The sequence below is a fragment of the Falco cherrug genome, chromosome 6, assembly GCF_023634085.1.
Source record: "Falco cherrug isolate bFalChe1 chromosome 6, bFalChe1.pri, whole genome shotgun sequence".
In the NCBI taxonomy this organism is placed as follows: Eukaryota; Metazoa; Chordata; class Aves; order Falconiformes; family Falconidae; genus Falco; species Falco cherrug.
Genome location: NC_073702.1, coordinates 50,058,104 through 50,071,664, shown reverse-complemented (window position 1 = coordinate 50,071,664; position 13,561 = coordinate 50,058,104). Strand labels below are relative to the sequence as shown.

Genomic DNA, 13,561 nt, shown 5'->3' with positions numbered 1-13,561 from the left:
TTTATTTGTTTTCTTCTTTCATGCAGTTGCAAAATGTACATATAGGTATCATTTCCCTCCTGCAGTGTTTTGTCCCTCAGTGATTTGCAGCAATGCTTTCAGTTTCTGCTAATATAATTCTTTCCATGGCAGCAAATTATGACTTTGCAAAAACAGAGGTTACTGTAAGCTGTTGGTATCCAAGGGGAAGTCACAGCCTCACAGCATCGTTTGAGTTTTAGTTGGGACTTCCACCACTCGTAAGTACTTAAGCTCTCCTAAACAGAGATGTCATGCTTAAATTATTTTCAGCTTTTGACCTTTTCTGTTCTGAACTTTTAATCACTAAAACATGAGGTTTCCCTAGTATTTATTTCAGAGGACAGGCCGAGGTGAAATGTCAGTGTGAAGAGGAAGGAAGAATAAAGTCTCTCATACAGTATTATCTGGGTATCCGGTGTCCAGTTAATACAAATAAAGCAGTTTTACTAGAATTTGTTGGAGTGTTTTTGCTGCTAAAACTCAGACCACATGGGAAACAGTTAACAATCTCCAGATGTGAAACAGAAAGGACCATCAGCAGCACAGAAAAATTGTATTTTTCTCAGTGAGAAGGGCTACTGTAGATGAGATTCATGGAGATGCAAAGAGAAGGCAGCTGCTCTGAGAGCATGAGAGAGTCAACCATCACCTTCCTCTTTGCTATGTTCATGACAGGGCATTTACCAAACCTGATGTGCTATTAGATGTGCAGGGAAGGAGCTGGTGAGCTCCCCAGGGAGAGCCAAGCTGAGCTGTCTTAGCACACACCTCAAGCCAGGGATCGATGTTTACCTGTTGCTTGGGGAAGTGCCACCTGGGATGGCATTTACGTTAGCTGTGTGTTGCGTGAAGCCTCATGGGACTGAAACGAACTTGGAATCTTCTTTCTTTTGCAAGTCTATCCACAGGGAAGCCTGGGATGGCATTTGGCACTGTGTCACTTTTCACATCTTTATCAAACTCTGGCCACATAGAGGCTCTGTAAGGAAACTAGATGCTGGGACAAGGAGTGGGTTGGAATCTGTCCGCTTGCCAGATACTCTGTGAGTAAGTACATTTCTTTCATCATAACCTTTTCCACCTTGCTGATTGAGAAACTGGATAATGGTGATACACAGATCCTTTTTCAGAAAATTCTGTGGACCTGTTGACTTGTTAAGAGCATCTGTGAAGCTAAATGAGATGTTGTGCTTTTAAAAGGCTGATGTTTAGTTGCACTGGTCCCTACACAAGTTCAGGGAAAAGGAATGGGCATAAAAATACGTCTGCCACCACCAAATAGCCTAAGGTACAGTACAGAAAGTTATACTTGGAACATATTATTATAGACATGTTGTCAGGGAGTATTCCTGTTGCGCGATGTTCTGAAAACATCTCTGTTTGCCTCAAGGGAATGCCCGTCTGCCCTTCTTAGGATCCATGGGAAAAAAACCCCTTGTGGTAAAGGCAAATGGAGAGTTTCCAATGTCTAATATCCATCCTGTTTTTGTTCCTAGTACAGCAGCTGAAGTGATTTGTTTGTGAGAATCGTACTGGTGGACAATGGAGAGGGAAGAAGGAGTTTCCAACTTCGAAGGTTCTATGATTACAGAAGAACTTAACTTTAAGGGCATTGTTATCATCCTGAAAGTTTCTGTTTTGCAATTAATACACTTTTCTGAAATGTTTACCATGTTTTATAGTTCATATGCAGTAGCTGCAATACTGCTTAAATCCCATCCCCAGTGCCTCTTTCCAAATACGCTGCCCATTCACCTGAGCATTATTCTTTCAAGGAACTGTCCACCCACAGAAACTAATGACACAGGATGCTTTCAGGAGGTATCCTGTGGAATAAGTCATATGTGCTGGTACTGCTCATGCACCAGTCGTTCTTATTGAGTATTTCTTCACATAATCTCCGTGAATTATACAGATAAACCCTGAACATACTGCGCTGGTGCCAGTATATGGGGGCTCTTCACCAGGTGTCAGTGGTCTTGAGGGTAAACCTGCAGGCATTAACGTATGAATGGTCAGGATTAAAGAGAGCAAGAGCCTCAGAAGTATCCAAGTTTTGGAATTTTGTCTTGGTAGTTTAATCCTTAGGGCCTCAGTTTTAAGACCTTCTTCATATCATGAAGAATTGGAAAACCTTTTTTATTGAATAAAAACTGAGATTATGAACTAATCATGTAAACTGAGGATCTGATGCCTTAAAAAGGGGGGGTGTCAGCCATTCCCAGAAGACACTATGTCTTAGTAGGCACAGCCTGCTACAAAAGATTTTTTTGCTTGAAAGGTTAGCTTGTGGGGTTTTCTTTACCTTCATCTTTCATTTTTATTGACTTTTTTCTATAATATAAACTTCTCTTCTGCTGCTTCTTACAAATGTTAAGATACTTTCAAAAGTGTTCTTCTGTGTTTATGTTTCTGGAGAAGTGGTTAATCCTTTCTTCCATATTAATTCTTCCCCAGCACTTACCATTTTGAGTCAGATTGTCACAAGTGGAGTAAACGTCTGAATTTTTCTTTTGGTTTGCACTTTTACTTCAGTACTTCTTTATAGCATTAATTTGGTCATGTGGCTTAAGCCCTTTTGGAAAACATTCTTCCCACACAACCATGTTCTGTCTTTGCTCAAGCTATGCTTTCCTTGTCGGTGTACAGCTCTGTGCTGAGAAACATTTTCAGTGTTGCTCACTCTGCTTTCTGTAAAGGCAAACCGTGTGGTGGCAATATTAGCACCATGCGCTTTACTTGCCCTTCCTTGCACGTCCAGTGCACGTTCTTACTACTGTGTTCATTATTCTACTCTGTAGATGCCAAGCACAGAAAACAGTGTGACCACATCACTGCTTTTGCAGTTGGACTTGCTTTGGTTCAGTTCATGCTGAGAAGAAGAGACAAGTTACCGAGCGGGTGCTGAGAGTTTAATGGAAGGGAATGCAAGCTGCCCTTTCAGAGCATTTAAGCTCCAGCCACAAACAGCGGGCATGTCTTGAGCCCTCATTCTTGCTCCAGAAGAAGAGAATCCATGATACAATTTGCCTTGTAGCACCACTCGCAGCAATGCCCATCTACCCTGCAGTAGGGGTAGTCACCATCACCAGCTGTGTCCTGGCACCGTGTGGTACAGATCTTGTGCTAACATGCTGATTTGGTCCTGAAGGCAGCATGGCCAGGTTAGCCAGCACTGGTCCCAGGGCACAGGCCTTTTCGATGGGGCTGAGGTGGCTGTACTGCCACTGGCTCCGGCGTGAGCACCGTGGGTGCTGTTGGATATCCCTGCACTGCGTTCCAGGACATGGCACAGACATGCCTTGTGTCTCCTTATCTGCAAAAATGCACTAGCGTGGCTGCCTTGCTGTGTAGGGTAGGTGTGTCTGTATGGTATTTTGCAGACAGATGCAACTTTATTCTGTGTTGTGAACTGGCCGGGCATCAGCCAGCTCCAAGCCAGGAGCAAGTTATTAGGTTGGATTTTGCACTGTGCTAACCACAGCTACATGACTCCTGGTTCATTGTTGGCATGGATTCATGCAGACTCAGAAACAAAGTGAGTTCTCACCTACCGACAAAATACCACGCAGACAAACCCAGACATCTATGGCATTTAAGGTCTGAAGAGAATATTAGATCATTTTGTCTGACCTCCTGTTTAACAGAGGCCATAACAGCTCACTTGCACCTGTAGTGAGCCCAGTGATTTTTGTTTCGCTGAAGTTTATCTTCCAGAAAGACATTTGGTCATGATCTGAAGAGATAAACATCTGTTTTCCTTAGCAGCTTGCTCCTGTCATTATTCATTGTCACTGCTCATTCTTTTCCAAATTTCTAACTTGCCTGACTTCAGCTTGTTGTACTTTCCACTGCTACATTAAAGAGCCCTTTATTTCTTGGTTTGTATCACTGTTTTCTATATGGGGAGAGAACTTGTGACTGTCTCCTTTTGGATAAACTGGTCGGGTGAAAGGCCCCTGAGAGTCCCACCTCAGAAGATGCTCTGCAATATCCTCTATTGCAGGGATAATAACAGGGAGGGGGCACCTGACCTGTCAGCAAGATGTGAGCTACAAAGGTCCATGGGTCTGGTGTCCCCTCGCAGGTCATTTTGATGATCCCTAGCAAATCAGTACATACAGAGGGTGAGACAGTCACCACCAACCTTTCATGGAGTGCAGTGCTGTTTATTTTAAGAGCAAAGCCTGCCAGAGAAAATAAGCTGTATACGATAAACCGTTTACACACGGTTGACCTAGCTGGCTAGCTCTAACACTGCAACCACTTATGGTGCTATTAGAGACAGATGTGAGCTCATCACTCGTTAATGCCATTTTATGTCTGCATACAGTTCCCTGGCCTTGGACTCATTTGAAAGCTCTCCCAATCCCTTATTCTTCTTGCATTCAGTAAAGGTCGCCCCCAGGAAGGGCAGCAAATTCTGCAGCTTAGTTTACCTGACTGGAAGTTTGCATTAATTATTCCTCTTTTTTTCCTGTGCAGCCTCAATTAAGCCAGTCTCTGTTTCTCTTGTACTTGGATAGAATGATAGATCTTACCAAAGATCTATTATATATTCTCATAAATGCAGAACAGGTGGGGCTTTCCAAGATCTCGCACCTGACAGACCCACACATACCACTACTATATGGACATGCAGCAGTCTGCATAGCCATTAATCACTGGTTTTTCTTATGTCCATAGATTATATTTAGTCTTTATATCATTATTGGAGGCAAAAAAAAAGAATTGTAATGTTTCACTCTGGGTGGGGTTTTTTTGGGTTTTTTCCCCCTTACTTTGTACCAATATATCTTGTTTTTATAAATATTTCAAACACTGTAAATCTAGAAGTCACAAAATAACTCATTCTGAGTTAGTTCAAACCTGAACTGCATCTTCCTATGTTTTTTCATGGTTGCACTTGGGTTTCTCCAAACTGGTCAGTCTGAGAGGAGAAAAAACTGTGTTATGAGAGGTGTGGTCTATCCAGAAGCCCAGCCCACAACCGAGAACTGGTCCATTGGATGCTTGAAAACTAAAATTCCCCCAAGGCTACATAGTTCTGGAGAGCTGCTGGGAGAGGGCAGAACGCCCCCAGTGCAGCCATGCTGAAGTGGCCTGATGGATCTTTTAGATTGTTTATGAGCATGGGAAAATTTTGTCAAATCAGAAACGACAAAATTTCAGTAATACCCAAACTACATTTTCTGTCAGAAATTCATTCTGAAAGAAATTTTCTAACCCCAACACACAACTTCATGACTATTTTAACTGTGATGCTTTTTCAGCCTCAGCTTTGGGGTTACGTGAAGTAGCTTGAGGTTTTATTTTGGTAGCATACTATGGAATTTCTTGGCAGCCTTTTATTGCTGCTTTAATTTACATAAACACTTTTTGCAGCACCTTACAGTTTCAAGGTAGTTCCTGAAGGTAACGGTGAAGTACAGAAAGGATGATGTTAAATAAGCCAGTCACAGTAAATTGCTTACCAGGTTTGACCTGGAATTTTGGATGGAGTTTGTTAAATCCCAAATTGGGGAAAAGACTGGGGAGTGTGAAATTTTTGCCTGAATTTAAGCTGCACTGGGAGGTTATTTTAGCTGCTTGTAAGCTTTTCTGGAGCTACTGTGAGAAAATTCAGCTATAAAGACAGGTTGGGAAACGGATAAGTCTTACAACTGCACAATGGTTCAGCCTTACCAGATCGGGCTCAGTGACACACACATGTCTGAAAAGAAGGGTTTCCTTCAATTGCAGAATAACATACTGTGGCCTGTGCACTGTAGGAGGTCAAATGGCTATCAACAGGGATCCCCCAGCCTGAAGTCAGTCAGTCTGCAAGGTATTAGTGTTGCAGCCTAGCAGGTGAACATGCATAGGTACACTGGTCCAGGGTCACACACTCAGGGCTTGCATGGGTTGCATCTCACAGTATCCAGTTCCCAGCCCTCTTGAGGATGCACCCAGAGCTGGGGTGCAGCTGTGCCATTACATTTGGATGAAGTGGCGGGTGGGTAGCTGAGGGCATTCATTAACCTAATTAATTTCCTCATGGACTCTGCATTAACCTTTGAATCCATTACCACTCTTGTTTGCTTTTCCTGTATGTTACAGACCAATCTTCCCCGCAGGCTTTGCCTATCAAGCTATTTTACAAACAAACAATACAGCTTCTCTCTGAAGAGAAATTTCTTCCCAGAGCTCTAGCAGCGAAGTCTAAACAAACAAGCAATTAAAACCACTTTTATTTTTTTTTTTTAAAAAAGGGCCTGTTCACATAGTTTTAAACTATCCCAGGTGTTGCTGTGGCTCAGTTACTGGCTGCCTCCTCAGATTTGACGTTGAAAGTCAAACAAGGAGGTTTTCTCCCTGCTTACAGGAGAGATGAACATCATCTGTAGTTTCTTTCAGGCTTTCCTAAGTTATTAAAAAGGAGGCTGCTTCTATCTTGTGCTCCTTCCAAATACGCCTTTCTATGGAGGTCTGCAAATCCCAGCAGATCCCGGGATTACGTTTTCCAGGATTCCTTCTAGATGAGATCGAGCAAAGCCATGCCCTGCCCACGCCGTGGTCCTCGCTCTGGGGCACTGCAGGCGCTCAGCAGCCTGGACACCTTCCCAAACCATGGGCTGCCACCCGAGACCGCTTCCTCTGCCTTGGTCCCACAGCTCCGCTTTGTTTAAGGCAGCCTATGGGAGGGGATATTCTGGACTCTGGTAAATCCCTTTTCGGTTTTAAAATATCGGTCTACACTTGCACAGCCTCTGAACTGGAACAAGGAAGACTGACAGACTCTCTGCTTCCCTCTAGAAGGAGGATCAGAAATGTCAGAGGTTTCTTTCTATTTTTTTTCTTCAGAGCAATGCAGAAGGAGGGGATAGAGCTGGAATATGCTGAGTTTTCATAGCGCTTTTATTCTAGTTTGCTCTTAACCAAAAATTTCTTCATTATCTAAAATCCCACCAGAACCACCAAAATTGTTATGTTGTTTGCGTGCCTTTCCCAGTGTTGCTTTTGGATTGCAGAGCGAACTGCAGCATAACAGATGTGTGCTCCTTCTGCGCGTTCATGGGTTTTTCTTTATTTGAAAGTTCCTGGTCTGACCTTTTAAAATCTAGGACCTTTCAGAAAAGATGGAATTAGAGCCCTTAGTTTCCAAAATCTCTTTCGCACACAGAAATCTGGGTACACACACCCATACTGATTACATTTTGTTTATTAAAGGATTTGGGGTTTACAAAATGTTTCTTAATGTATTTTAAAGAGAAAATTAAATATAGTATATGGTGTCATACGAGTTATTAAATGTCTTCTTTAGTAGAACTTAGTGATTACTGGAAATATGACTGGCAAATATAAAATGTGTTTGAACTTGAGAACATGGGCCTCTGGCAGACGAGAACATTGGCTATTTGGGCCTCAGCTTCCACATAGTGTGAGTCAAGTGAAACTTGGCACTGGTTGTACTGTTTAGTCTTCAAACATATTTTATAAGCCTTCCTTTCTCTCAGTGAGATTAGATCAGCCAGTAAGATGATGTTCTGATCAATGTGGTCTTGGTGTTTGTTGTTGCAGCAGTCTGTGGAAGATAAGTTTGGAAATAATAATAAATTATACTCTGAAAGGAAAAAATTGATTTAAAATTTGTCAAGTTTGCCTCCATAGACATGTAGTTCATGACAGTTCTCAAGATTAAGGGCAGAGGATAGCCATAGAAGTAATTTTTAAAAAGTCCACCCGCTGTTAACTAAATGTTGGTTTCTCATCCCTCCCAGATGCAATCATCTAACAAAATCAATAGCATAACTAATGAAAGTGAAAGGTGTAGCCAAAGTTCAAATCACAATACTCCAGTCCTTCCAGATTACTAGGAGAAGGAGAGCTGGCTAGGTCTTTGGGTGGAAGATGGGATGATAATAAGAAAAAGATAACTATAAATTAAATATGAAGAAATACATAGTTCACAGGAGTTGGAGCTCTGGGCAGGTTTCTACACTGAGTTTCTGAAAGGCTGGGCTCATGTCCCAGAGAGCAGAGGAGCAATGGCGGTGTTAGGCTCTCCTGAGGCCTTCCGGCATCTTTTCTGTACCATATGCTGAAAAGACTTGTGCAGTGATTTGTGTTCCCTAAATTAGTGATTTACACAGGCTGCCTACTGGCCTGAGTGTGGTGTGTAGTTGCAGTTGTGCTGTGAGAGGTACCCCTACTTCAGTATACATTATGCTTAAGGGTAGCCGTATAGTTGCCCTCATGGAACTTGTGCTAGAGGGATCTTTTCTCCAGCTGCTTCTAGTGCCCCTTGTTACTGCTTAGTTCCTTTTCATTTAGTATAAAAGCAGAAAAATAGAAGTAAGGACATGTTCTATATTGTCTTCCTTTTAGTGACGTTAAGAAAGCTTCATTAATTCTCTTGGATTGTTCTGGAAATAAAGTTCAAGTTAGTTCTTTCACTCAGAGGGGCCAAATGTATGTAACTCAAAATGCTAGATGATGGACATAACAAGGAAAAGCTTACAAAATGTGCACAGATTGGCGCTTGTCCTTGAAAGATATTTAATTAATATTGTATCTTTATCTTTCCCGTGCTCTGCCATGTCAACGTACTCTGCCAACCCTGCAAAACATATTACTATTTAATTTCATCATTTGATGTAGCTTCCTTTTTTGATATATGCAATGAAATCTTACCGCTTTGATATCAATACAAGTCAGGCCATTCCTTTCAGTGCAATGAATTATCCAGTGGTTTGCTTTTTAAGAAGCATGTTCACAGATTTAAAAATACATATAATTAAACTTTTCTTAGCAAAATTTTAAAATGGTTTTCTCAAGTTGTATTGAATTGCTCTTTGATACTTGCTTGCCTTATTAAGCTCTTTCCTCATCATATGTCATTTTATGTGCTGTGGAGATACAGTGTGAATTTCTTTGCGGCAGTAAACAAAATTGCAGAAACCTGCTTTCAGTCAGCGGGCTTAAAAAACTGAGTATTGCAGTCTGAATTGCCAGATACCCCCAAAACGGTGTATTTCATCTTAGCAAATGACTTGAACACACACGTGCCAAAAACCATTGATCTCTGCAGTATGTTTTCAGAAAGGTGACAGAACTGAAGGGATAGGCAGTGCACATACACAGCTGAAACTGGATGTAGGTAGTGAGCATGTGTGCACTGTGCATTCCTCTAGGGCAGGTGCCAGAGCCGTTCAGAGGATGGGGTCTGTACGGGTAATCCTGATTCTGTTACATGTTGTCTCCTCGCTTAGTCACTGACTCTGTCCCTTCATTCACTTAACCTCAGTCAAGTTTTAGTTGGTAAACACATGGAACACCTTATGGAGACGGACTAGTGAGGAAAGCAATACCTTTTATTTTTTATTGAGACTGTACTTATTTTTAAGGATAGTTACTGGGTTTATCTGAAAAGTATATGTAAGTGGGCTATAATTTTTAACACGTGTGCGTAAGTTCTTGTGACTTCATTCCTTGCGACTTCATTCCTTGCTCCAGCAGAAAGATGAAAAGATAAACCATGACAGAGAAAACTTGTGGGTTTATACTAATGTAATTTCTAATTTTGGATAACAGACTGAAATAAAATAATTAGAAACATATGCATAAATGGCTTAGGATCTCACTGATGTTTCTTCTTGATATTACAAATTTGACAGAAAAGGAAAGGACTTTGGCTGTTGAAATGCTGAGAAGATTTGCACCTATAATCTCACCAAAATATTGTCTGTGTACCAGAAAGAGGCAACGGCAGTTTTTTGTTATGTCACTTCCTCTCTGATGATATATGGGCTATTATGATTCCTCAAGACTAACAAATAATTACAATTTAAGAAGTAGTTGCAAAATTGCCATGCCTCCTGGTACCAGCTGTGACACTGGGTAGAGTTTTCTGGTGAGTGCAGTGTTTGAACAGAGGTTCTAACAGCTGGATAGATGCAGTATTACATGGGTCAGCAGAAGGCCAAAAGGAGGTTACAGATTATGAAATACAGGGTTTATGATACTGAAGTAATGGAAGTGAGTTCCTTACCCGCTTTCTCCTCAGGCAAACTCTCTTTACTTTCAGGAAGCCACATTGACGTTTGCCTGAGAGAGCGCTGAGTAAAAATAAAAGACAGTAAAGGGTGCCTGGATTTGGTCAATTGTGTATGTAAAATTACGTCCTGTTGTGTGGACCAGCTGAGAGGAGGTAAATGGCCCTGTGGGAGGGACTGGATCTCCTTAAGCAGGCGAAGTTAGGTTGACAGTAGATGTAAAAATGGGTTGAAAATGGGGCCAGACCATTTGTCGTTCAAGAGGAGACCACAGGATTAATGCCTTGCCCCATCTCTGTTGTGGTGTTTGCTTATATGAGGAAATCATCATCTTAAAAAAGCTTCTTTTCACACCTGCTTCAGCAGTCCTTAAAAGAGCAGCCAGAGATCCTTGTGCCAGCTCATGCCTTTTCTTCAACATGCAGGAATTAATTGGCTTAGCATTTTCTAAAATAGGTCCCTTCCTCTTTTTTGCATTGTTCTATCCAGGAACCCAGTGGGATCCAGCAAGTGTCTGGAGCTGAAGTGCCATTAAGACTTGGGTGGATCTTCCACTCTCTACTGACTTTCTGGTCTCTGGTTTGTCTGCGGTGGAGCTGTAAAACTGAGCCACAGAAGGGTAGGAGGGAAGAAAGGGAATGTCTGTTCAGAATCTTACTATTTTTCTTTTTATCTATACTTTTCCCTGCTTTTGAAAGCTCATTAAAAAGCCACTCTAAAACCAGAAACCTGCGTGTGTCATGGGGCACCCAACTGTTCTTCCTAGATTTCCCCCAGAAGTTTTATATTCCTCCAGCAGTTTTTCTGACCAGTACTTACAGACCTGTACATCATGCATCTCCATGCCTGACCGGTGGCTCTGAAGGGTTCTGCTCCGCTGTCTGCACTTGGGCCATGCTGGAGAGCCCTGGTTGCAGGTAGGTGCTGATACACCAGGTGCAGCAGAAAGGCAGGACACAACCACAAACCTTGCCTGTGGCTCCTTCAGCTGGGTGCATCACTTCTGCTTGTCCCCGATGAATCAGAAAAGACTGATACATGAGCAGTTCTCTGGAGGAAAAGAAAAGAAATGAGTTGGGGAGAAGAGCGTAGGAAGCCACAGGCAAGGGGAAGGAGGAGGAGAGGGCTGTGAAATGGCAGGGAAGGGAAAGCTGAAGCTTGGGGTATGGCAGGGGAGGGCTGAGCAGAGGGCATGTGTCCAACCCAGCAGAGGTGAAGGAGATCAGTGATGTGGAAGAGCCATTGGCCTAAGAGTGTGGCAGGAAGGTCCTGAAGTTGGATGTAATGGGAGGATGGCACATAAAGGACTTATGGGGTAAACCAGTACATATGACATACTGGTCTGGAGAAGAAGCCTGTGCTTATGTTTGTCTGACATAATGTCCCAAAGCTGAAGGGAGAGCAAGATGATGGTAGGCTTATGTATGCGCTGAAGAAACAAAACTGGAAATGTTTTTCACAGCACAAATCATGAATTTTGTCAAGAATTACTCTTACAAATTGAAATTTGTAGATGATATCAATTTGTGCCTCGGTTTATTGCTTGATGATTCAGTGAGACATTTTGGATGCTGTTGCCAATAGCAAACTGTAGCTGCAACAAAAATTAGATCCTTCTGGCCTTCTAGTAGCTTTTTGGTACGGCCTTCCCTCAAGGACTGGCTTGCTTTGCTTTGAGCATGCCAGAAGTAGCAGAGGTCAGTCAGGAACTGGAACCACTTGCTAGGCTGGATCATAAATGCTGTCCAAAAAAATTTCCTGGTTGAGAAAGTGGTGCTCTTTCCTCTGGTGGAAAAAGCCCACTAGTATCTCCCATATAAAGTGTGTATTTAAAGCATCAAAAAAATGGAGAAGTAGAGGAAGGAGGGAAGGGAAAGACAAAAAGAGGAAGGGTGATGAGAGGGAGGGACGGAAGGAAGAATGGATGGATGGATGGATGGATGGATGGATGGATGGATGGATGGATGGATGGATGGATGGATGGATGGGTGGATGGATGGATGGATGGGTGGATGGAAGAAAATGAAACTGCTTGCCATTTTTATTGCTGTTGAGTAGGTGGGCTAGTGACAGACGCTTCCTCAGGTATACCCTCCACTGAGGACAGCAACATCATTTTTTCAGTTTCTGTCTTCTCACTGTCTTTGCTTTCCTTGTGGCTTTTTTCATCCTTTGCATTCTTTTCAGCAATTTAGGGTTTTTGTACCTTGCCATGCAGACTGTAAAAATTACTTTTCCAGCCCCAATCATAATAGCAAAAGGGAGACAGAATCTCTCTGGCATACTAACCTCAAGATACTGATTATTTTAATACAACTTCTAGCAAAATTATATGAAGCAGAACTGTTTTATTGGAAGGGGAGGTGCTTTTTGATTTTGTTTCTTCATTGGTCCAAACAACAGCACCATGTATATGGGTCTATCTGTTTCTTTTTTCCACAGATTATTACTATAGAGATTCTATGTTAGGCATAACATAAAAAGTACAAACAAGTGGTTACCATGACATTATTATAGATATATGCTGAGCCACATAGTTGTGTTTGCTTTTCGTTCTCTTTAGTAATTTATAAGCTGAATGTTTTCCTAGCTTAAGTAGTGGAATTCAGTTTTAGTGATCATCACTTCTAGTAATTGCCTGGCTGCAGCAGAGATCAAATAATTATGTTCCTGAAACAAGTCTTTGTTTAGTCTTCATTTGTGCTTCCTTCTCTGTAGCTCCACTATGGAGACAGGATGGAGGGCAGCCTCTGTTTCCATTTTGCTTGCTCACCCCTCACCAGCAGGTCGTGTGGATGTGTCTCTGACATGGGCGGTTTGGTTCACAGCCTTGCATTAGCACTGGCCCTTTCACCTCATCCCAGTGAGTTTTTTCTCCCTGCTGCAGCACAGACACTGCTCTTCGTTGGGGAATGTGCTGCACCATGGAGCAATCGGGAAATAAACTTTCCCCCTTATCACCCAGCTCTTTCAGCTGGCCTTAATGATTTTTTTTAATTTTTTTTTTTTTCAGCTGTGGGGAAAAACATTTTCACAGCTTTGAAAAGGGTTCATTCAGCCTTTCTGTAATAGTTCAAGTGGTTGGTTTTCTGCTGGCTTCTGAAATACATTACAAATCACAATCTGGAAAAAGTTCTAACACGGTTCCAAGTCTTGCTGCTGAATTTGGATACATTGCCGGGTCTTACTCTGTAGCTCATCCTTAACAACTGACAAAATATTTACTCGGCACAGTGCAGAAACAGCGAACTTTCTCCAAAATATTATAGAGTTGGAGTCAGAACACAGACAATGAGGCAAAAAATTGGACCTGCCCACCAAGCCATTAGTTGAATAATTTTCCAGAATGTCATGAGAAAGAGCTTCATCGAATCGCTATGCTGCATAGCTGCTTCTTATGATACGGGAGTGGAGAGGGCAGCCAGGTCCCCGGTAGTGAGGACAACATATTGCAGATACTGAAGGCTTAAGGGTATATTTGCACAGGCAGTTCCAGCAGGGAACAT

General features: G+C 42.2%; 1 protein-coding gene and 1 long non-coding RNA gene across 4 annotated transcripts in view; one reads left to right on the top strand and one right to left on the bottom strand.

Moving 5' to 3' along the window:
* The window catches only part of AIG1 (androgen induced 1), a 127,965-nt gene that overhangs the window by 62,661 nt on the left and 51,743 nt on the right, over positions 1-13,561 (top strand). The window contains exon 4 of one of the 3 annotated variants that reach the window (XM_055713072.1): positions 10,545-10,674. The exons of the other annotated variants lie outside the window; for them this stretch is intronic. Within the exon in view, the coding sequence (XP_055569047.1) occupies positions 10,545-10,674 (130 nt within the window). The remainder of the gene's footprint in view (positions 1-10,544; positions 10,675-13,561) is intronic. 3 annotated transcript variants of the gene reach the window in all.
* Positions 4,523-13,561, bottom strand: part of LOC114015585 (uncharacterized) — a 33,438-nt gene continuing 24,399 nt past the window's right edge. The window contains exons 2-3 of the long non-coding RNA XR_003559593.2: positions 10,879-11,105; positions 4,523-7,585 (exon numbers count right to left, since the gene is read on the bottom strand). This is a non-coding gene — a long non-coding RNA (uncharacterized LOC114015585). The remainder of the gene's footprint in view (positions 7,586-10,878; positions 11,106-13,561) is intronic.